General features: G+C 36.5%; 1 protein-coding gene across 2 annotated transcripts in view; it reads right to left on the reverse strand.

Annotated features, from left to right (window-relative positions):
• Nucleotides 1-22497, reverse strand: part of gpc5c (glypican 5c) — a 100514-nt gene that overhangs the window by 60416 nt on the left and 17601 nt on the right. For both annotated transcript variants that reach the window (XM_008433801.3, XM_008433800.3), the window contains exon 3: nucleotides 8127-8830. In XM_008433801.3, the coding sequence (XP_008432023.2) occupies nucleotides 8127-8830 (704 nt within the window). The remainder of the gene's footprint in view (nucleotides 1-8126; nucleotides 8831-22497) is intronic.

Here is a 22497-nt window from a genome sequence, read left to right on the forward strand (position 1 = left end):
AAAGTTACATAGTGAAGCAATGAGGCGGCATGGCAAAAACAAGGTTTTAAGATTAAAAGCTAAAGAGTAATAACAGAAGCAAAGCAGAAAACATTTTTGTGGAAATGATCAAATCCCTTAAAGATAGTAATTTGGCACAAATGTTTCTATAGGAACAAGCAAACAAACTGAACAAGATAACTGAGTAAATAGCACATTTATTTGGTATTCAGTTTTGCTTTTGTTTCTAAATAAAAGAAAAGACAAAAAAAGGCAAAAAAAAAAGCTCCAGTAGTCAGGTACAAGAAAATCAGAGCTTAAACTTTCTCTTCCAGATTTGCTTTGGCAAGTTTGTTGTACATTACATTTTCCAACAAGAACCCCATGGCTGTTTGTAATTTCACTTCATATGTGGAGCTTTTACTGCTGCATACTATTATATTTGTGTAATTGTGCAAAAAATTATTTCCACTCCTAATTGCAGGATGTCAAAAGTCCCATGAAGTAACTGTTTCCACTTCTTTTGTATTGCTTTTGGGTTAAAACTGAACAAATCGCCAGCATTTCAGGGCCGGTTTAGCAAGGAGATGAGTCTCAGAAAAAAAAAAAGGTATTCATGATTTGTACCTGCAGGACACAAACACTGGAGCTTTTGGTCACATTAACTTTTATCTGTAGGAAGGATAAAAGCCAGAGAAATACCTTTAGTCTTTATTTTGGAGGAGCAGCAGTGTTGTGGTGGAGGCCTTGAGGTTAAACAAGCAGACATGTGACTGGATAGTTGCCAGCAGAAATTCTGGAGCATCTGAGAGAATTTGGGTGTGTTTAGGGAATATGAGAATGTATCTCCTTCCTCAGCAGCACTGTTAGGTTGTGTTTTTAGGTTAATCACAGAAGTGGGGATTAAATGTTGACTTTATACAGCCACTGTGGAAAACCAATACTATTGTACCATTGTACTTTTTTTTCCTCATCCGAATGACAGATGGCAAGGAAAGTGTATGAAAAAATTATAAGTACAGACGAATAAAGAAATTGGCAGTTGACCAAAATGGGACAATTACCGAGCAGATTAGTCCTGACCAGTGACTGGCAAGAAACTCGACAACCCAATATTATTTTCTGATCAGCAAGCACAATGTCATGCCAAAGAAAACACTTTTCAAAATATAATGAAAGTGAAGTCAGAGGACACTCAAAAGGTATAAAAGGTTTAAAAAGTAAACCATTTTTCAGCAACGTATTGAGACACGTCTGTGATTCATTGAGTCTGTGAGAGAGTGAGACAGTTTTATTCGTTTGATCTTTCAACCTCAGTGTTATGAAACATGTTGGGTTTGGAAATGTTTCCAGCATTTTGGAAATTTCAGAGGTAAGATAACGATCCAAGGGAATGGACAGAGAAATTGGTGTTTAGACTTATGCCAATATCGGATTCTAAAGACGTTGCAAGATGTGAACTCCAACAACATGCAGTCTTTCTTTTGAACATCTCCCACAGCACACACACAAAGGCAGACAAATTAAAAATTATGTTCTGAATGCTGTTTTTACATCACTTTATTTTTTGTTCTTTGTGAAAAATCTGAGTCACCAAATGTTGGTGCTTATAGATCATAGTTTTACAGATTGTGATGGGTGCATCTCCAATAACATGGCCAAATTTTAAACATAATGTATTTTAAAGTTGTATTTGGTGATGCAGGGATGCTTTTAATTACAAAAGCTGTCTGTTCTAAAGAAGAGAAAGATACTATTGGTGGAATTTAAGTGAGTGCATTAGCCCAGAGATTATCTTTGCATGACAATTAAAATCTGGAGATGGGACAGTGATTTTTAGTGTACTGCATCAACTACAAAAAAAAAACTAAAACATTCAGTAGGCCACTTCATAAAACAAACATCTAAATGCCTCAATCAGACTCAGACCACTTAATCAGAAAAATATTTACTGCCTCTTCTTAGCTGGAAATCCTTCAAGATGGGAGTGTAGACAGCTTGCAACATCAATCCTCTGGCCCTTCTTCCCCGTCTGTCTCTCTCTGACATTTCTTCAATGTTGCCTTTTTAGAGTCTCCGTCATTCTTTCTAAATCATGCTGTCTGCATCGCTCCGTCTCTGCCGAGCAGTCCTCTACGCACTGCCTATTTCTCTCTTCTTTCAAATAAAGTCGGGGCTAATTAAAGAGCGCTGCAGCTGAGTGTATATCACACTGGGCAAATTCCAATCTGCAAAAAAGCAAGCCGTTTCCCTCACAATGCTGACGCTTGTTTACCCTGATTAAATCATTTGCAGATGATCAGAAAATGCGACCCCTGGGTATTTCAAATATGGAAGAGACTGTGCAATTTTCATTCAGTTTTGTCAATTTTTTGGAGTAAAGATCATCGTAGCAAAATGTGCCAAAAGAAATGTGTGTAATTTCAAATGCTGGGAGAATTGTCTCACAAAGAGAGGAACGAGGGCTAAAATGAAATCTGGTTCGTCTGGGTTACTGTGGAACATACGAGGGTAAAAAAAGAAGTCCGTGAAGAGAAACACTGTGAATCCGTGCGATCGTTTGAAGTCTTCCAATGCACCAGCAGTTACCACTAAAATCATAACACAGATGTGTTAGGCATTTGTGTTAACTTTACAACAGCTGCCGTCAACATCATCATGCCAAGATTAAAGGAGACTTTTAAAAAAGCATCTTTCTCATGCATGACAACATACACTCGGGTCGTTGAAGTCCATATAAACCAAAAAACGGAAGAGATTACCCTATTCCTTAAACAGTTTGAGGTTACTTTTCCAAGTCAAAATCAAGTTACCCATCCTCCTCTTCCTCATATTTTTAACTTTGTCCTATTTTAGCTGTGATCCTTTTCCCATTCAGTACATGCAAGTGGGAGGTCAAGAGTTATTTTTTTTTTGGTTTGCTGCTACTTTCAAACCAACATCTAAAGGAAATTGCCATCATTTTGAATCTATGGATGAATGTGCCCTAATTTCTAAGCTGCAATATGGCAAAGTTCAGGTTTTATCATTGTGCTGTTTTAAGAAATATAAGAATTGTTGTCATTCATTTGCCTCAGATAAACAAAAGCATCACATCTGCTCATTTCAGACCTTCCCTTTTCTTGTCTCCTCCCTTTATGTGAAGCAGTCAGCTTAGCTTCGTTAAATATCCGCAAGAAAAAAAACCACACTAATCTAAATATTTCATGAATAGATAATGAACCACTTGTTTACAAAATACAGGATGTGTTACAGTCACATTGTTTGTTAAAATAACCACATTTTTAATTAATCACTGTTTGGGTCAAAGAGGAAAACTGTACACTGAAAATAACAGTTTTGTATTCTTATAACCTAATTATACAGCAACTACTTGTTAGTTTTGAAGACAAATAGTGTAAGAAAAACTGTGGAAACTGTAGCCAAGGGCTGCTGCAGGATGTCATAACATTCAAAGTTGGTGAGGCTAGAAGCATAAAAAGAAAGGTCAGATCAGGGACAAGTGTGTCCAAGCAACTGAAGACATCTACAATCATTAGCTAATGGACTGATAAGTAAATCTCCCTGCATGATTAGAAGTGGAACTAAATTATGCAAACACTCAAATAAAACATTAGGACTTCAGTGACAAAGTCTGTACGGCAATTCATATATTGACTTTTTCTCTCATTTGGTTATCTTCATTCCTTTAAAACTACATCAGCCTATAAATAAAGTTTATAAAATTAATAAAGTATTTTACATATATACTGCAGAATTCAAGGATCTAGATTGTGTTAACAAAATATTACTGGTGTTGAATCACAGCTGGTTGAGTTTCAAAGCTACAACGGTGACTTTCAGGAGCCTCAACGTAATCAAAGTAATTTTCAAGAAGCTGCTAAAAAATTTTCGTCCTCTATGCTTTCTTACGATGAACAAAATGACATGTAGATTTTTTTTCTGTAATAAATGTTTTATACATTAATAAAATGGACGATTTTTTTAAGGTGCTTTACAAAATTGTTTGTTCAATTTTGTAAGGCAGCTCCAATTTCTGCTCATACCATAACTAATTGAAAATGTGCATACCAATAATTGTTAGATTGTGTAATTAGCAGGGTAATTACAAATACAAAATTCTAGTACTTGGATTTTATTTCACACCGAAATGCTTATTTTTCTGGGGAAAAAAAATTAAATGTGTAGAATTATTCAGAGTATTTCTCTTAGAATTTCCCTTTGCTTTTTATGCTAGTTTGTAAAAATGAAGAATCAAGTGTGAAACAAATACAAATGTCAAAGAATTTGATGTTAACAACCCTACTGCTCATTTAAGTAATGCTTAGTTTCTCCTGAAAAGGATTTAGTTAAAGTAACTTTCTAAAGCATGCCTGCAAATCTTCAAAATGTGATACAGTAAGCATTTTTTCTAAGTTGTGACACTTTCCTGGAGGGAGGTAATTTGCTTAACTATTACTAAGAACAACTTAATTTTCTCATTTTATAGGTGATACACTTGGCCCCGTCTTTCAGTATTTAACAGCATCTCTCTCTCAGATATACCTACTGGTTGATCTTTTACTGTGACTAACCTTATGTGCTCTCTTTCATCTCATGGATTTGCAAATGTCACAGAGCTGATCTGCTTAGCTGTGTTTCTCTTCTAAATGAAGCCACTAAAGAAGGAACTACTTCAATTAAATTTGTATTTAACCCATGAAGTACTTATGAATCTGTTTGTGTTTTTCTTTTTGCATGTGCATGCGTGTGTGTGTGCGTGTGTGTGTGTGTTACTCTACCATCTCAAATCCCCAGTCGATTGTGGCAGATGGCTGCTCACACTCAGCCAGATTATGCTGGAGGGTTTTCCTTTCTGCTGTTGCTACATGCCGGTAGACGCGTAGTGAATGTTGCAAGTCAGTGAATTGATGCAATCTGCTCGGTTGCCTTAGAATAAAAAATCTTTTGACCAATTTGTAAAAAAAAAACTGAACTTTACAGCATTGTTTGATCAATTTGGAATGTACATTTACTTGATTTTGGCCCTTTGGACCGAATACACTGCCTATGTCAGAATACTCACCCTTAGTCACAAGATCCTCCATCAGAATATTAACCCAAAACACACAGCTAAAAACACTCAATAAAAACTGTCAAATCAAATAGACTTAATTGGACTAATTTTAGATGCCTTTTCTACTAGGAAAGATCTCAAAACTGAAGTCTGTAGATAATTCAGTACCTCTATTTTTGTTTCAGTATTGGACTATAGTGAAATGGTGTTGCAAGAACGTCAAGTGGAGTACATAAACCTGGCTATAAACTCCTTGAGCTGCACCACGATTATGATTTGCTCATAAGCACACAATAACTAAGTGAAACTACAAGAGAACATTTGCCTCCTATGTTAAAATTTTTATATTTCTGGCAATCTTTACCAAGCAGATACTATTAAATTTCCTTTCAGGTTAAATAAGCTATAACATTTTATCACCTTGTCAATAAATTGCGGTCTCTGACCCGTCAAGCACAGCAAACACAGAAATTTTGCAAAATGATTTCAACAAGTCAGTGTTCATAGAAAGAAAACATAGCTAAACGCCATTTCCACCAGGGCCCAATAAGAGAACTTTTTGTTCCTGGAATCTGTTCAACTTTCTCATAATTGTGGCAACTTGGCATAATCCGGCCCCAGGCTCCCAACATGACCACGTCCCTTCTGCTTGCTCAAACTCTCACAGCAGAATGAGTTAAAGCAAATGATATCCAACATTCTTCACAAGCCTTAAAATGCAAAGAGCACACGTACAATCGTTTTGACGTAAAGTCCTACAGTGAATAGTAGAAGTTATCACTCTGCAAACCATCAAGTGTAACTAAAGAGTCATTATATTTTCTTTTATACTGATTTCTGCTTTATGCAGATTTTATGCAGATGCTGCTTCTTTGTGTGTAATTTTCAGAAAAAACTGCATGCTTATGAAAACATAAAGCAATTTCTTTTGGTTTGTGGTGACCACAAGAAACCCGATTGGAGCGGTAAAGTTTTCAAACTATTTACAGGTGTCACATTTTTAGCTTTATAAATCTGCAGTTTCCAAGATGATAATCTAAAGATGGGTGATAAATGGGCTTACAGGGTATATTTCTCTTTTTCTGAGTGATTGTTGACACGTAACAATTAACACTTCTCTAACAGGTCACAGTGGTTTCATTAAGTCATATTTGAGAACACATAAAAGAGGAAGCTTCTGTTTCTAAACTCCTTTAGCTGCACAGAATTTTTTTTCGGATTTTTAACATCAAGCTATTTGTGTTGCTATGAGTTTGCATATAGGGTCAATTTATTTACAAATACCATCTACAGACAATTTTAACATTTTATAAATTCAAGAAAAATATTAAACTTACTTTGTGTTAACCTTTATGTCCTATGTATTTAATAATTAAAAAAAAAAAAAAGTAATCCAAGCAACATAACCACAAATAAATCTGACTGCATTTTTACAGTTTTGTCATATAGGTCTTCTTATTCATCTGCCCCCATTGACATATTTCCATGTGTAGATTTGTAAAGCCAGTGTGTCGAGGCTCTTTTCCTTTGCACAATAACTGGAGGTCGTCCTGCTCTCATTTACTTCTGAAAACATTCTCGCTAAGTGTGCTGAATGAAGTCCAACATTGTCCCAATCAAATAATTTCAGAGAATATTTTGTAATATCATTTAAATACGGTATGTCTCTCTTACAAAGTACCGTATTTAATCTTGTTTTTACAGTAATTGGGTCACTCTAAGATTATTAGAGCTTTTTGATCATTTCTCTTTGGTGTTGAGCTCTGGTTGAGCTAGTCTGAAATGTTGATATTATTTTCTGACAGAAGAAACGTCGTAAAATCAAAAGGATTTTTTTAAACCTAAATCTGTCAGGTGAGTGAATAACTGGGCTTAATTGTAGCTCTATGAAATGACAATACATTACTTATAATGCTTGCTAGGCGTTTTGTAGAACAAGTACAACAAAGGTTTTAAAGTTCGGGTCAACATATAGAAAAGTTGTTCAGCTAAGAATAATAATAATTATTATTATTGTTATTAATAACAATAATCTTTAATGCTGTCTAAAGCAACACAAGATATAATAATGCCAAAAATGTTAAGTGTCTCCATATCAGTTGAATGAATAAGGTCATGACAAATTCACACTAAGTTTAGAGTAAAACAGGACCATGATAGAAAAACTTGAACTAAGCATCTTGTAAAAACTAAAATGATCCTTGAAGTTGCCCACTTAAAATACATTTTCACTTATATTTTGCTAACTGATTGAACATGGTAAATGTCACGTATAGAACTAGGAAGATTTCAGTCCAGAACTTAAACCAGATATAATAAATGAAAAAATTTATATCCCTAACAACCTAAAATTTTGTAATGCATCTGGTTTATAAAATACTACATAAAGTATGCTGGGATATAATTTAAGATGAATATGGATGGAGAGTTCTGGCTGACGAATTGGTGCAAAAATGGAAAGTTGCACTACTGCCAACTTCAAATAGATTTTTTTGTTTGCTTATTTCTATAAACCATGACTCTTTGTCTGACGGTATGGATATGAATCCAGGATGTATTGTTAAATAAAAAGCACAACTTTCACAGTGGGTTTAACAGTAGGATTTCCATTGCAAGAACTGTCTTCATGTGAGAATGGGAACGATATAAAATAAGAGTTATAGGCACATATAACATAAAGCATATGGTTGCAATCACACCATGTGAAATCCAAAAAGTATGAGGCTTGATATTTGAGACCACTGCATTATTCTCAATGACAAATAATATTGTGCGTGTCAGAACCTAAACAACAGTGATGAATTAAGATGCATTGCCAATTTTGGAAGACTTGGCAAAGTGCTCTGTTTGAATAAATATCCTTTTTCTTGGAGTAGTTTCAGCACCAACATTAAGGCAGTGTTCAGGTTTTTTGAAAGACTTGTGGACAAAATTCTCACAGAACACGAGCAACCAAACACGTCTTTCTAATTCTTACGCTTAACACTAACAAAGTAAAAGGATTAAACAAAGAAGTATTTAAAAAAAAGCTTAGTTGCTTTGGAGCAAACTATTAAGGTTTTTGAAAGATATTTTATTCGCGTGTACTCACCGTAGCAGTGATGAGTGGACCATGGCTCTGTGCATAGAGCAATGCTTCATTGACATGCCCTCTGACGCCCAGCATGGCTAGCTCCAGGCTGTGGTGCCCAGCCATCGCAAGAGTTAGTTTCTTCAAGGAGCTGATATATGTCCTCCAAGGCTGATCCAGCTCTGCCATACTTGCTAAGCAGCCCCGCATAACATTCAAGCAGTAGCCGGCACAGGGCTTGATCAGTGTCAAGCCTCTGCAGTGGGAGCAGTACACCATCTTTGCCAGACCTTTTACACAATCTCTACTAAGGTTGGCGTGTTCTGTTGCGTTGATGACCTCCAGTCCTTTGTCCAAGGCGAGACTCAGTTGCCTGCCAGTCTCCAACACCTCAGCCAGTTCCTGAGCCATGGTGACAGGATGATTCCCGAAGGGCTTCACATCCTGTCTGATCATACGCAGACAGTCGCCCATTGTGCTGCCTGCTGCCACGCTCCCTTCGATGCCTGGATTTATAAGTCGTGCATACACAAGAGGGAAGATGTTGTTAAAAAACTTGTGGATGGTCATCTCAACGGAAATGTTGGCTCCACGTAGGTACAGGGAGAGAGAGGAAAACAGCTGATTCACATGGGGCAAGGCCTGACGGGACAGGGATGAGTAGGTTCCCTCCAACAGTGAACTTAGGTGACCTTGAGAGAATGACAGGAGGTACTGAAACATGTCTGCAAGGAGAGGAGAAAATGAACAGAAAAAATATGTAAGAAGGAATTATAAACACAAAACATTTCATTTTTAATTAAAAGTATTGACTCATATATTTCTAAGACAGAAGCTGTAAAGATTTACATTGCCTGAATTCCAACAACGAGTAATTTTTGGCAAATTAATGAGCCTTAACCAAGCAGACGGATGGACTGAACACACATTTTGTCTCATCGTTTAGTACATTAAAATGTCAGGTCATAACAAAGTCCTATACTTTATTATGACACTTTATTTCATGTAGGTTTGATGAAGACTTTTATTGATTACTGTGAAAATTGTCCTGAAGTAAATTTAAAAGAATTGACCTTAGTGAGTCCTGACATTGTGTTCTTGGAATACACCTTAAACCACAGGAATATATATTGCTGAGAGAAAAAGAGAGACATTATTCAATTTAATCAGGTCTAATACTGACCTCACTTTGGGACACATGACTTTGCTTAACTATAAAACATGACTAAATGCAGCAAACCTAGGTCATGCAGTTTAAGTCATGTTTTTTTTTTTATTCCAGGCAAAACATTTTCACATTTTTCTCACATTTCATGCTTTACCAACACACTCCGTTATTGCATTTTTATGATTCTGCCAGGATAAAATGTAAATTGGTTGTTTCACATTGCAATTCAAAATGACCTAATATGAATTTGACTGACCACTCAAGCTGTCCCTTCCAAACATCCCATGCTTTTATGCCCCTACAAACTTTCTTCTCTCCCCATAACCCACTGTGTCTTCCCTCTATGCCATGCTTTCACCGACATGCCACTTCCCATCATACATTCTTCCCTGTGCATATATATACTCATGTAAGTTTGTGTATGCATGTGCTGGATGCAACACTACTCTCTGGGGTGTGATGTAAGCTTGAAAGCATGACAGGACATGAAGGAGCAGCAGCAACTGTACAGAAACTGAGACCTGAGAACTCGGGTGCCGGGACACACACAATATTCAACACTATGACCACACACGCCTACATGCACACACCCCGACACGCGCACACATCCACAGTTTGTCTTTTTATTTTCACTAGGACTTTGCATCAACTTGCATTCATTTTTCATATGTTTCTATATCTTAACCCAGACACTTAGGTTAAGTTAGGTTAGGTTAAACCCCAAATCATATCCTAGTCCTAAACCTAAACCCTAACCTAAAAACAGCACCTCTTCTTATGGGACCGGACTTTGGACCCAAAAGTAACAGTAGGTCATCGCAACATAGCATTTGTTGGAAAAAGTGGTCCTTACACTGTATCAAAAACAAGGCTACATACACTCATGCATTTCTAAAATAAGAATATACCTGCACTGATTCTTAATGTTAGACGCAACAGCTTACTTAAAAGAATTACTGATGTACTCTGGAATTTTTAAGATTGCCGTATGTAACATTCATTCATGAGAGAGTCATTCCAGTGTAGTTTCTACTTCAGCTAAGAGCTTGTTAGCAAGTGTGTGTGTGCGTGCTCGCGCGTGCGTGCGTGTGTGTGTTAATGCTTTTGTGTTTTTTGCATGTGCCCTGCCCCTCCCAGGTCACAGACAGAAGGATAACAACAGTCATGTCCTCATGAACAGCTGCACTAATAGGAGTACTGTCTGTGACACTTAGGGACTCCCCAATCGCCAGTAAAAGGCACAACTTATTTGTAAAGCCCCAGTTTGTAAAGCTTCCATGGTGTCCAGAAAACACCATGGAAGTTTGCATAAAAAAAAAACATGAGATGGTAACTGAAAATTGTGAAGGCTAGGAACAGATATAAGGCAAAATCCATGTGGAAAGAAAAAGAGCCTTATGTAATATAGGCCACACAGAGATGTTGAAGGGGATATAAACACCAGAAATAGAGAATGTGATGATTCACAATAAAACAAAAAATACCAAAAAGTTAAAAAAAGATATTGCATCCAACCTTTCTGTCTCTTAATGCCCCCTGGTGTCTTCAGGAGTGTTAAGAATGCTACCATGTCTGAAGGTCAAGGCTGCAAGGGTGAATGTGTGTTGCTACAACACATCAGAAAATGGTTAAACAGCACTAAAACATGTAAGTTCAAGATGCTTGTTTCATTTTGTTTTGGTCCTCAGTTATTCTGTGTTTCAACTATTTTAACAAAGAGAGTGGCACATATGTGAAAAAAATAAAAAATAAATAACAGTCAGAAACAAAGAAAGCCAGGAAAATAGAAGAAAAAACCCATTAAACTTTTTAAACAAGGAATGACAACTACTGTACAAGATGTCTCCACCTTGTGAACATACTGACATCTGGATCCATTTGGCTCTCAGCCTGGAGCACTTCCCCGTCTCTCCATGGATTTTACTTCAAACATGTACTTCTGAAGGAAGGACATGTTGTTACTTTAAAGATTTAGATTTTCTTCCGCTTAGACACAGGAGAAACAAACAAGACATAGCGGGTTCCGACAACAACTTCTGCTCTCTGCAGGTGAAGAATGAGGCATAAAGTATAACACTGCTGGGTGGCCTTGCTGAAACACCTGTATTTACACCTGTTCAGACACACACAAGCTGATGGTGTCATCAGAGACATCTTTCAGTTCAATGATAATTCTGTAAAATGCTCTGGAAAACTGGGATACACCTTATTTTCCAGGTGGGGGGAAGCACAGGCATTGCCAAACTAGCCAGACTACTTAAAAGTTTTTCACATTGTCTCTTGGTACAACCAAAACTTCAATGGATTTTTTTTGTTTTTAGGAATTTTATGTGTTAGTCCAACACACAAGTAGCATGTAATTGTATACAACTTTCTAGACTCTTTTTAAAGTACTATGTGTGGTGGAAACGAACACTGCCCATTATCCTGAATACACCATGCCCACTGGCAAAATTATATTGCTGGGATACGTTTCAAGACTGCTAGTCAAAAGTGATGGAGAAATGCATGTAGCTAAATAGAATACACAGAGTAGAACAGAAAGACGTTTATATTTTTTATTTGACCTTTAATTTTACGGGTTGTCTCATCGAGATCCAACGTCAGAGAGGCAAGTTTTGAAAAAAGAAAAACAAAAACAAAGCAGCTAACTAAGAAATGTGTTAGCTGCTGTGAAATCTTTTGAAACAAGGTTCAAAAGATTTCTCATTTCGTCTTCAAAGAAATTTGAATTGTCCCAAATGACAAAGTGGATAGTTTCAAACTCCTGCAGAGTTCAGGTTGGAAACACTTCATCCCTCCAACCCCCGAGTTCTGACCATACTACTGGAATATTCCTTGATTGGACTGTCAGAGCGAAAGGTATGAGGACAAGTAAGGTAGGAACAGAATAAATTTATACATATAATGTATCAATGCTTCAGTCAATGCATGAGTCAAACTGATAATTATGGCCAGCTCACCTGAGAATATAAATTACAGTGGCGAGTGAAAGATTTACATTTTGTAGTGAACCCTAATGCACCACAATAGACAGCATCCAACATATGTAGACATGTGACAGGTACTTTCATATTAACAATATCACAGTAATCTAACGGGGGAAGCGAGGTCATTAAAACAAGGTGCTTGAAAGAAGTGAGGAACTATTTGTTCCTTACTATATTAGCAGCAAAGTGATAACCAAACACAGCAAAGTACACACATAATAATCTAAAACCATGCTAAATTGTTCAATAAATAGAAAAATATATACAAAGATCACAGGACACAGATGCCAAAAACACATTCGTCCTTGTGGCAACATAAAAAATGCACAGAAATGTAACAAAAGAATATGTTGTTTTCTTGTGTGGTTTTATTTCGCAAAGTATTTTCATCCTGCCCTCTACCTGACTCACAAGTCTGACTTGTCATTCTGCAAAACAATTGAGAGATCTCCTAAACATTTGCTTTAGATTCTCAGTGCCATTGAATGAAAGTCAGTTGGCTCAGATTGTTCTCCCTGACCACCGTGCCTAAATTTGGACGTGACCACATTCAATTTAGACAAGCATTTGTTGGTGGCTATCCTCACTTTTTATTGTTTCCCGTCTGTGTTTCTCTCGGGAAATGAAAGGCAGTTCAAATGTGGTCAGGTTGCATGGGGCAATTTTCTTTCGTTTAAATGAAAGTCCTAAACACAGAAATTAAAGTCACATAACTGTAAAGCAGAAAATGTCAGAACAATTAGAGGTGTCTGCAGTGGTTGTTCCTATTTGATTGGAATAAACAAGAAAAAGATGCGTAACCCATTCTGTGTCCCATGGTTCTGCAATAGGCTAAAGTGAGTACAAATTTATGACTATGAAATTAGGTATTACACAATATCTTTCCATCAGTCTGAGGCCAAAAGTGTTCACTGAGAACACTTGGTTTATATTACAAAAAACCCAACTTTGGTTGACATTCTGCACAGCATACCCCATGTTTAACTGGCACAATTTAACTTAAGTGTCACCATAGTGAAGCTGCCACAATCAGACTCAAAATAAGCATAGCAGTAAGTCTGTGGTTTCAGTCACAACTATAGTGTTTATTGCCTTTGCTGTGATTGGCTCTGATTTCTCCACAAAAATATTATATTCTATGTCTAGTAAAAGAGGCAGTTGTAATAGTAGCAGTTTCTGCTGTTGCAGCAACAGCTACAATTACTACTAGGTGATGTTTAACGCTCTCATGTGAATACTTTTCTGCAAAGAAAACAGCTGACTTGCTGCACTTTTTTTTTTGTTCCAATAGTGAAAGCATTTGGTACAACACAACCATGCTTATGAGGAATCAACCTCCTTCATGCTTAAAACCAAATGTTTACATACACTGTATAGAAAGACACAGAACTATGTTTTCTCTCATTGTCTGATCAAAAAGAACAATCCTGTTTCAGGCTAGTTAGGACTACCAAAAAACATTATCTGCTTTTTGTCAACAGCCAAAATATTGAAACATTTATGAGTTTAATTTTTTTTCTTTTTCCCCTTTCTCACACTAAAATTACTATGCATTTAAATATTTTGCGACTGGCCAGGATGATGACATCTTGCCTTTGCAAGGTTGGAAGCTCATAGCTCATTTACAACCTTTGACTAAATTGGTGAAACCCCTTTGGTTGAATTTTAACATATGTATATCATAACCTTTATTCTGTATTATCATTGGAAATAAAAAAATAATTATAATAAAATTACATCAAGATATCAGGGAGAGAACTGTGGACCTCCAAAACTCTGACTCATCCTGTGGTATAATTTCCAGATGTCTAAAGGTGCTATAGAGATCTGTTCACACAACTGGATAAAATTTTAGTTAACTATTATGAGGGAAAATAAGTCTATGTAAACTTTTGTTAGATACAGTAATAAAGCATCCTCTCAAAATATTTTAACTACAGTGGCATTTAGGAAATAGAAACATTTTTGGCAATCTTTAATGACCTATCAGACAGTGAGAAAAGAAGGCCATGTGTATGAAAATGTGTGTTTTAAATGTATCAGCCATTTGCAACAATGACACATATATTTTGGATTTGCTTATTATGATTGGTATTATTGTTTTTATGGTTTCTAAGGACCCCTTAGAAAATTTGATGATACATCTCAAGGGGTTGTCTTTGAAACAAATAAGTAAATGTTGGCAAATCACATTGATCATGGATGTCAGAATTTGAAACCAGAAGTGCAAGGGGTCAATATTGTGAGCTATCAGTTTAGAAACAGAAAGATATATTTTTTGACTTGCAGAAGTCAAAAAAATTAGGAAAAAAATCCCTAGTCCACGCTCCCTTTAAAGATTTTACAATCCACTCTATATTTTGTTGTAGCCCTGATTCCTGCAAGAAAATTGCAAACTTATAAAAACATTTAAAGCAAACTACCATAATACTGGATCCTACAGAGTTATTTGTGTTTCTTTTTGCTCAGCTTTTACTGCCATTGCTTCAACAAGATGAACTAGTCATAAAGTACGGATGGATGAGAACGTGGCCCTGCGATTTCAACTTTGCTTGCTTGTGTATGTTTGGAGGTACAGCAATATTGTGATAATGAGACAGGAGACACTGTTCTCATACCATAAAGCTGTGGGACATTCCCATCCTGGCAGTCGGTCCTGACAGTCCTGAATGAATCTGACCAACTATCATCTCAGGAAAAGCATTTTAATCCCTCTACTGGCTTGGGTTTCCAACAGGTCACCACACAGATATGTGTCATAGTGACACATGTGAAGATTACATATCCTTGTTTTAATTAGCAAAAGGACCGTATATCTACACTGTCTTCTCCGAGTGCAGTGTGGGTCATCTTGAGTTACAGCCGAAAGTTCCAGTGTCATATAATCTTCCTGCTTTAATGGTAATAAACTATTAATAAATTCTTGAATCAATCTTTTGATTCATTTTGCCTTTATGTGTCTCTTGAACACAGCCTGACCAAGTCTAAAGAAGGAGCATGAGTCATCTGTGAAACTACATGCACAGGTTTGCTGCTCATGCAAGCGTGTTGACCTGGAAAACTGAACTCCTCCCAAAACAGTTAGGTAACCACTGCCACCCCCAGCACCCAGTATTCACCCAACAAAACAACTATGAAAAAACCTAATTGTTTTATCAGACTAACAGGTGGGATGATATTTTGCTGTAAATATGTATTTGTACGCATTTCAAAAAGTTTTATTTTGACTTTGACAAAATATTTTCCCAAACGTCTGAGTCTTGGCCATTAAAGCAGCAGTATGTCACTTTTATAAAAATGTGTTGTTGTTTTTTTTTACATATTTGTTAAAACTGTCACTATGCTGAGACAGACAGCATAGTAAGAAACAGATAATCTGTGAATGAAAAATCAAGCTCTTCTGCCATCATCTGAATAAATAAAGAGCGCTGCAAGAAACAATCAATGAGAGCCAGCAAGAGGGTCTTAGCACTGTCAATCACCCTAATGTAGGCGTGGCTCACACTCGTCTCTCTACCACGCTACAGCTGGTTCAAAACAACACAGGCTGCCATGAATGCTCAGGCTAGTTAGCATGGGCACCAATGACGGTGAATAAACAGTTTACCCAGAACAATAAATTGTTTCTTCAGCTGGCAAGAGTAGCTCAGGGAGGAAGTGTAGCTGCTCGATCATCGGATGATCAAATCTCGGTAACAGATTATGTGTCTCATATTACTGGAGATTAATTTTCACTTAAAAAAATATATCATTATTTTTGCACCATTCTGAGGGTTGAACAACCTAAATAATAGATTTAGAAACCTAAATAACAAATTTAGAAAGAATGTATTTGTTGTTCATCTCATATCATTTCATTATTTAATTTCCATTTGGGATCAATAAAGTACTTTTAAATTTGAATTGAATTTGGATATGTCTATTTATTCAGTAATTTAGCAGCAGAAGGGGCTTCTGAGTCGAAAATGTTGCTCATTTTGTCAATGTATAGTTTTTGTTAAAATGTGATTAATTGCAATTGCTTAACTACATACCCTGCAATTAACATGATTAAAAATTTCAATTGTGACCCACCATTAGATTTGACAAATGGGACAGATATTTTTGTTTTACATAGAGTCAAGTTGGTATCTCTTAACAAGTGCATTCATCATTTAAAAACAGTTTTTGTTTTTAATTGGGACCAGGCTTTGTCTAATGTTAAAATTTGTTTAATGCATTATGGGTAAATATTGTCAGTGATTAAAAAATGGAATTCAACACAAAAACTAATTTCTGGAATATGAAAATGTAGCTCATTTTCATAGAATCAAGCATGGTTAATTCCACACTGGCGCAGTCTGAAATATAGTTGACACTATATTAGAAATGAGAACACATTTCCTGTTGTTTGCAGAAATACAGAAACATGATCACAGGTGAAGAAAGGAGGAGATGAGAGAATGATGGGAACAGAGAAGTCTGGGGACAGGGGCAATTGCTGAAGGAGTCAGGGAGGTGTGAGTGGATGAGATTGTTGAAATGGCTAATAGGGGGTGTGGAGGGTGTTTGCTGTAGACTGCTGACAGGCTGATGGACTGCACCTCTAGTACTTAGTATCAAAGGGACAAAGGTCAAAAGTGTTTTTTTTTCTGATGGTTTACACAATGTAGTATTCAGCACATCGAGCGAATCCAACTGGAAAGTCTGAACATTCAAAAGTTCAACATCAATAAACAGTAGGCAGAAATGCAGCTTACTCTTTTCACTTAATATTTTAAACCAGTAGTCCTTCAGTCCTGGAAATGTTCTTTAGGTGATAGAAGAACAATTTTGTAATTGTTTGCATGCGTCTCTGAAGTTTCAGGTCAGAGTCCATCACTACACCAAGATTTCAGACCTCATTTCTTGTTTCTAACTGTAATAACTGATGCTCCAAGCTGACCCTGTATTGTTCCTCTTTAGGTCCAAAGATCATAACATCACTTTGTTTCTGTTCTGCTGGAGAATGCTATGGCAAATCCACTGATTTCTTTCAAGCATCTGTTTGGTGCCTGAATGGGTTCCCCTGGTTACATCGTAATGTAAATCTGTGTATCATCTGTGTAGTTACGGTAGCTAATCTTATTATTTATGACCTAAGCTAGCGGCCTTAGGTCATAAATAATAATATTTATGACCTAAGCCTTTATGATATATATATATATATATATATATATATATATATATATATATATATATATATATATATATATATATATATATATATATTAGATAGAAGGGATCTCAGGATTGAACCATACAGTATCCTACATGCAACTTCTGTCCGCTCCAAAGAGAAGTTATAAATTGGCACAAAGAAGTTCTTGACGTTAAGGAAGATTTCAACCAGTTAGGCACTGTGTCAGAGTCCTACCCAGTTCTCCAGTCGCTTCAATAATATGTCATGGTGAACCATGTCAAATGCTGCACCGAGGTTCAGCAAAACCAACACTGTGGTGCCTCCACAGTCTGTATTTATGTGAATGTCGTTGAACACTTTGATGAGGGCAGTCTCAGTTATGTGGTGAAGCACGAAAATCAATCGGAATCTTGCATGTTTGTTTATTATTCATGAACACCACAGACTGGAGGCATTTTCTTCTAAATAGTTATTCCAAACCCAACGATTAGGATAAACAAAAGCTTTCAAATGTGACTGATGAAGATATTGAAGGGAGTCAAGAAAAGTAAAGGCACTCAAACGTTTTGTTGGGAAAGAATTGGAAACACACGGGGTAGCACGTGATTAACTTGAAACAGATTTTTGTGTAGACGCAGGGTGTGAGGAATTTTCCACCATAAAAGGTGTGGTTGCTGTTTTTATTAATGAGCCTTTTTGTACGAATAGTGATAAGTTGGGGTGTCATTAGCATGAACATGGCAAAATAATAATAATAATAATAATAATAATAATAATAATAATAATAATAATAATAATAATAATAATAATAATAATAATAATAATAATAATAATAATGGAAACCCTTGATAAAAAAAAGTTGCTGTATCAAAGATTTTTATCAGAATAAATTTGTCTTAACAAAAAGTTTTCCTTTTTATCATTTCATGGCTGACCAGGTTCAGAACATCATTCATGATTGTTATTTTTTATTTCATTTTTACAATTAATTGTACATTCTGAGCTGGAATACACTGATCTGTGGATAAAATCTTTGAGATGGAAGTCTTTACGATGCACAAAGGGAAGAGAGTGGCAGAATAAACGGTAAAGGAGGGTTAGGGTTAGTTGAGTCGAATGTGGGCGTGATGAAGTGAGTCTTTGGTGAGAGATTGGAGGAGGTGAGTCAATCGCAGCCCAATGTGGACTGAACCAACAGTATGACTCATAATTCAGAAACTTTAATATTCTTTGTAACTTTTGCATCAAAATCATGCATTCCAAACATACATTGATATTGCACAAGCACTGCAGCACTCCTTAAAATACATCTACATGTAGTTCTGCTCTTCTTTTACCTCAAAATACATTTCAATAACACTCCCTTTTTCCTCAAAGGATAACTTTATTTGGGTCAAATGCAGCATTTACACCCCCCCCCCCCCCTTTACAAATGTCTGCTTTTTCTCAACTTGCACATTTCTAATATCAAAATTCACTGATGTTTAGCTGATTATCTACCAGAGTTTAATAAAGCTGTTGATTGGAACTTTCAGACAAACATTGAAGGGCTTTTGGGATTTGTCGTTGAACCATAAGGGAAGTTGAGTCAGACAGGACACAGTAAAAACAGACATACCAGAACAATTAAAGGCAGCGCAGTAAATTCCCAGCGGCAAGTTAGACAAACTCCAGACAGACTGAAATCCATTGAGCAGAGAAAACAAGCTGGGAAAATACAACTTTGACAACCCAGGATCTTCAGGAATAGTTTTTGTGCTCAGATAGTGGATCTTCATAGAAACCTTTAAGAGTACAGATTTTAGTGGAAAATTATATTATGAATAAACATTAAGACATTTTTCTACCCATTAACATAAGGTATACCCTGTCCAAATTTGGTTTGACAACTCTATTACTGTGGAAAAATGTAATAAAGCTTATATTACCCTGCTTATTAGAAGTATTATGTTTTTTTTATTATTATTTAAATTCCTTCAGTCTTTTGGGGAACACATTTTCTGTGGCAAATTAAAGACACATCAATAATTGGAAAAGAACATGGTGGGATTTGACATGGGGAACATGAACTGTTGCTCAGGGAACCATCAGAGCAAGGGTCCAAAATGCCTTTTTATCACGAGATTGAGTAATCATTGAAGATTGTATAGCAATTTTAGAAAGTGTAATCAGTGAGGATTTGCCACTCTCCTGTGAGGAGAAGGTGTACCTTGTTTGCTGTTGACATTAGAGGGACCATGTTTCATGACAGAGCAGCAAATAATTTTTTCCAGTCCCACATCTGAGTGTTTCCTGATATTGAATTGTTTTTCTGGAGGCATGGCAGTTTGGTGGTGTCAATCAAACTGAGTACTTGTGAGGTACATTGTCGTCTTTGTCTTTAGTAACAATGCTTTAGTGCTACATTAAGTGACATGTGAAATGGAAATCTGTCGCGAACAAGGCGTGTTTTGTTGAATGCTGAATTGGCTGCTTCCAATTCAACATTGGAAAACATGTAGCACCAATAGGCAAACATTATAGTCAAGTGTTCATGCACTGCCTATGGATGCTTTTACAAAGCCTTCCTTTTAGTCTTGACCACCGTCTTTATCTAGTATTTGTCTTCTTACTTTCTGAACTCTTTCATGATTCTCATATTAATAAAGTGGCAACAGGTGCTCGTCGAAAAACACAAGCAAGAAGTTGTTTAAAAAAACTTCATGCCTTTCGGAAGATGTTAGGTTTTTCTTCTCTCCTCCTTCATTCCCTTGATATTTTACTTTATTCCCTAAAGAGCCAAAGTTCTTCAAATTCAGGGGAAACAATGCTGTCGTTTTTAATCAAAACTTCTCAAGAGATTTCTATAGGCACAGTAACAGCACAAACAACATTCACACAAAATATGCAATATACTGGCTCTACTGTTAACTTCATAAACACATTTCCCCTCCACCCAGGATGATTAAATAAGACGTGTAGGGATAGATTCCGGATATCCTCCCTAATTTGAGAATGAGCTCATGGTGCAAAGAAATATCATCCTGTGTCCAAGCATCAGTCTCTAGAGCAATAACCCTGTCAGTCAAAACATCTGCAGAGAAAAAAAAGACAGAAACATGAAGTGAGAGCACAAAAATGTGAGAGGACAGGGGGAAAGAATCGCCTAAGATGAGCAGGAAGTCTTTTAGACAAAAAAAGATTATAATTAAGATAAAAGGTACTGAATCTGATGAAACAATGAAGACAGTATGCAGCAACAAAGTGAGTTATTATGTCTTCTGCTTGCAAATGCATACAGGCATAGTTTGGAATGTTCACATGACAAGTGAAACAAACAAATTCTTGGAAATTCCCGCTTGTTCATTAATGGGACAGGTGCCCTTATGGAAGTTGTGTTATCTGGGCCACCTAAGATGATTGTGACAGCTTAAATTAAGAAAGAAAAATCATTTCCATCAAATATGCTTTTAGGCTACATATTCTTGTATGACTGCCAACAACACAAACTTCTCTGACATGCTTAGCTTTTACAAGCGTGGGTTTTTCCATTGTTTCTGAATGAGCATTGTGGTCAAGGTCATGTAAAGGATCAAACAACAATTTATGCTGGCATCCTACAAGCCCAAACACTCTGAAGTAATTTGTTCACTTTATTAGGTATACCTTGCTAGTAGTGGGTTGTCCCATTTTTGTCTTCAGAACTGATTTAGTACTCCATAGCGTAGATTCCCCGAAGAGTCTCGAACATTATTCAGAGGTTTTGGAAAACATTGACATCATAGCAAGTCATAAGTGTTGAAAATTCATGATGGAAATCCCCCCGTTCCACTACATCCCAAAGTTGTGCGATTGGATTGAAATCTGGTGACTGTGGGGGCCAAAGGATTATGGCGAGCTCACTGACATGCTCAAAAAATCGGTTGCCAGCATTATCCTGCTGGAAGAAGCCATAATGGGTGCACTGTGGTCATTAAGGGATGGACATGGTCAGCATTTAAATTGCCTTTTAAACCATTAAAACTGGGTAAAAAGACACCAACATTGACAGTCAGAATGGTTTGTTTGAGGTAGCATTGCTTTCTTGAGACCAAGAGCTGCTTTGTCTCATAGCAGTCAACTAAGAGTTACCACATGAAACATAACGTAGACGTAATAAAGTGGTAGAAAACCTATTGTAGTTCCTTTCTTAGTGGGACTTGTAACTCTGGGAGGAGGTTGCAAGTTTCTCATAGTCAGGATAACAGAATGCCAGTTAGAGTAGATCTGAAATTTGGTTTGATGATTTTCATGTGAAAGAATGCAGCCTATTAGGAAGACCCAAAGAGCACTGTAAAGTTAAAAGTAGATATTTTGAATTTTTCCCCCTCACCCCGAAGAACAGCCTCCAAAGATGTCACCTTATACCACCTTTTGGACTGGGTTTTATTTAAAACGTCATGTGTAAATCCTCATTTTCAATAGCAGAGCTATCCAGATTGAAAAAGATTGTCATTTTAGAGAAAGTCTCAACATCAATATTTCCACTAAACGGGAAACGCAAGTAGTTAGCAAAAAAGTTGTTAGCAGAAAAGGCAGTAAAGTGTCTCTCAAACTCTGCAGTCAAGGAAAGATGCCGGAGAGTGCCACACAAATTTTCTTTTATATTTTAGAATGAATTTCATTTCATGCAGTTGTCACCGAAGGAGCCATAGTTTAAATACTTCCTGAAATAATTTGATGACCAATCATTTGATGACCAATCTTGTGATTATTGTGACATATGCTGACAAACATATGAGGTAATTAGTCCAATTTTGCTGTTTATTGAACTTTCAGTTTCAGCACAACAAAGTAAAAAAATAAACAGTCAAAACGTGAACAACTACTCAAAACTGCTTGCGTGTTTTTCATGTTTCTCTAACATCTCCTCACCCGTTGCCGTGCCATCTGATTGACAGCTCCGCAAGCCAAAAGAGCAAAAGATTACATTAAAAACATATTCGGTCCATCTCAATGTTACTTTTTCAGGATTGTTGTTATTTTGAGATTGTTAATAAGTGGTTGCCTTAACACAGTGGAGGTTGATAAACTAATTTAAACACCTGCTCTGCA

The sequence above is a fragment of the Poecilia reticulata genome, chromosome 17 (genome assembly GCF_904066995.2).
Source record: "Poecilia reticulata chromosome 17, P_reticulata-male-v2, whole genome shotgun sequence".
NCBI classification, from domain to species: Eukaryota; Metazoa; Chordata; class Actinopteri; order Cyprinodontiformes; family Poeciliidae; genus Poecilia; species Poecilia reticulata.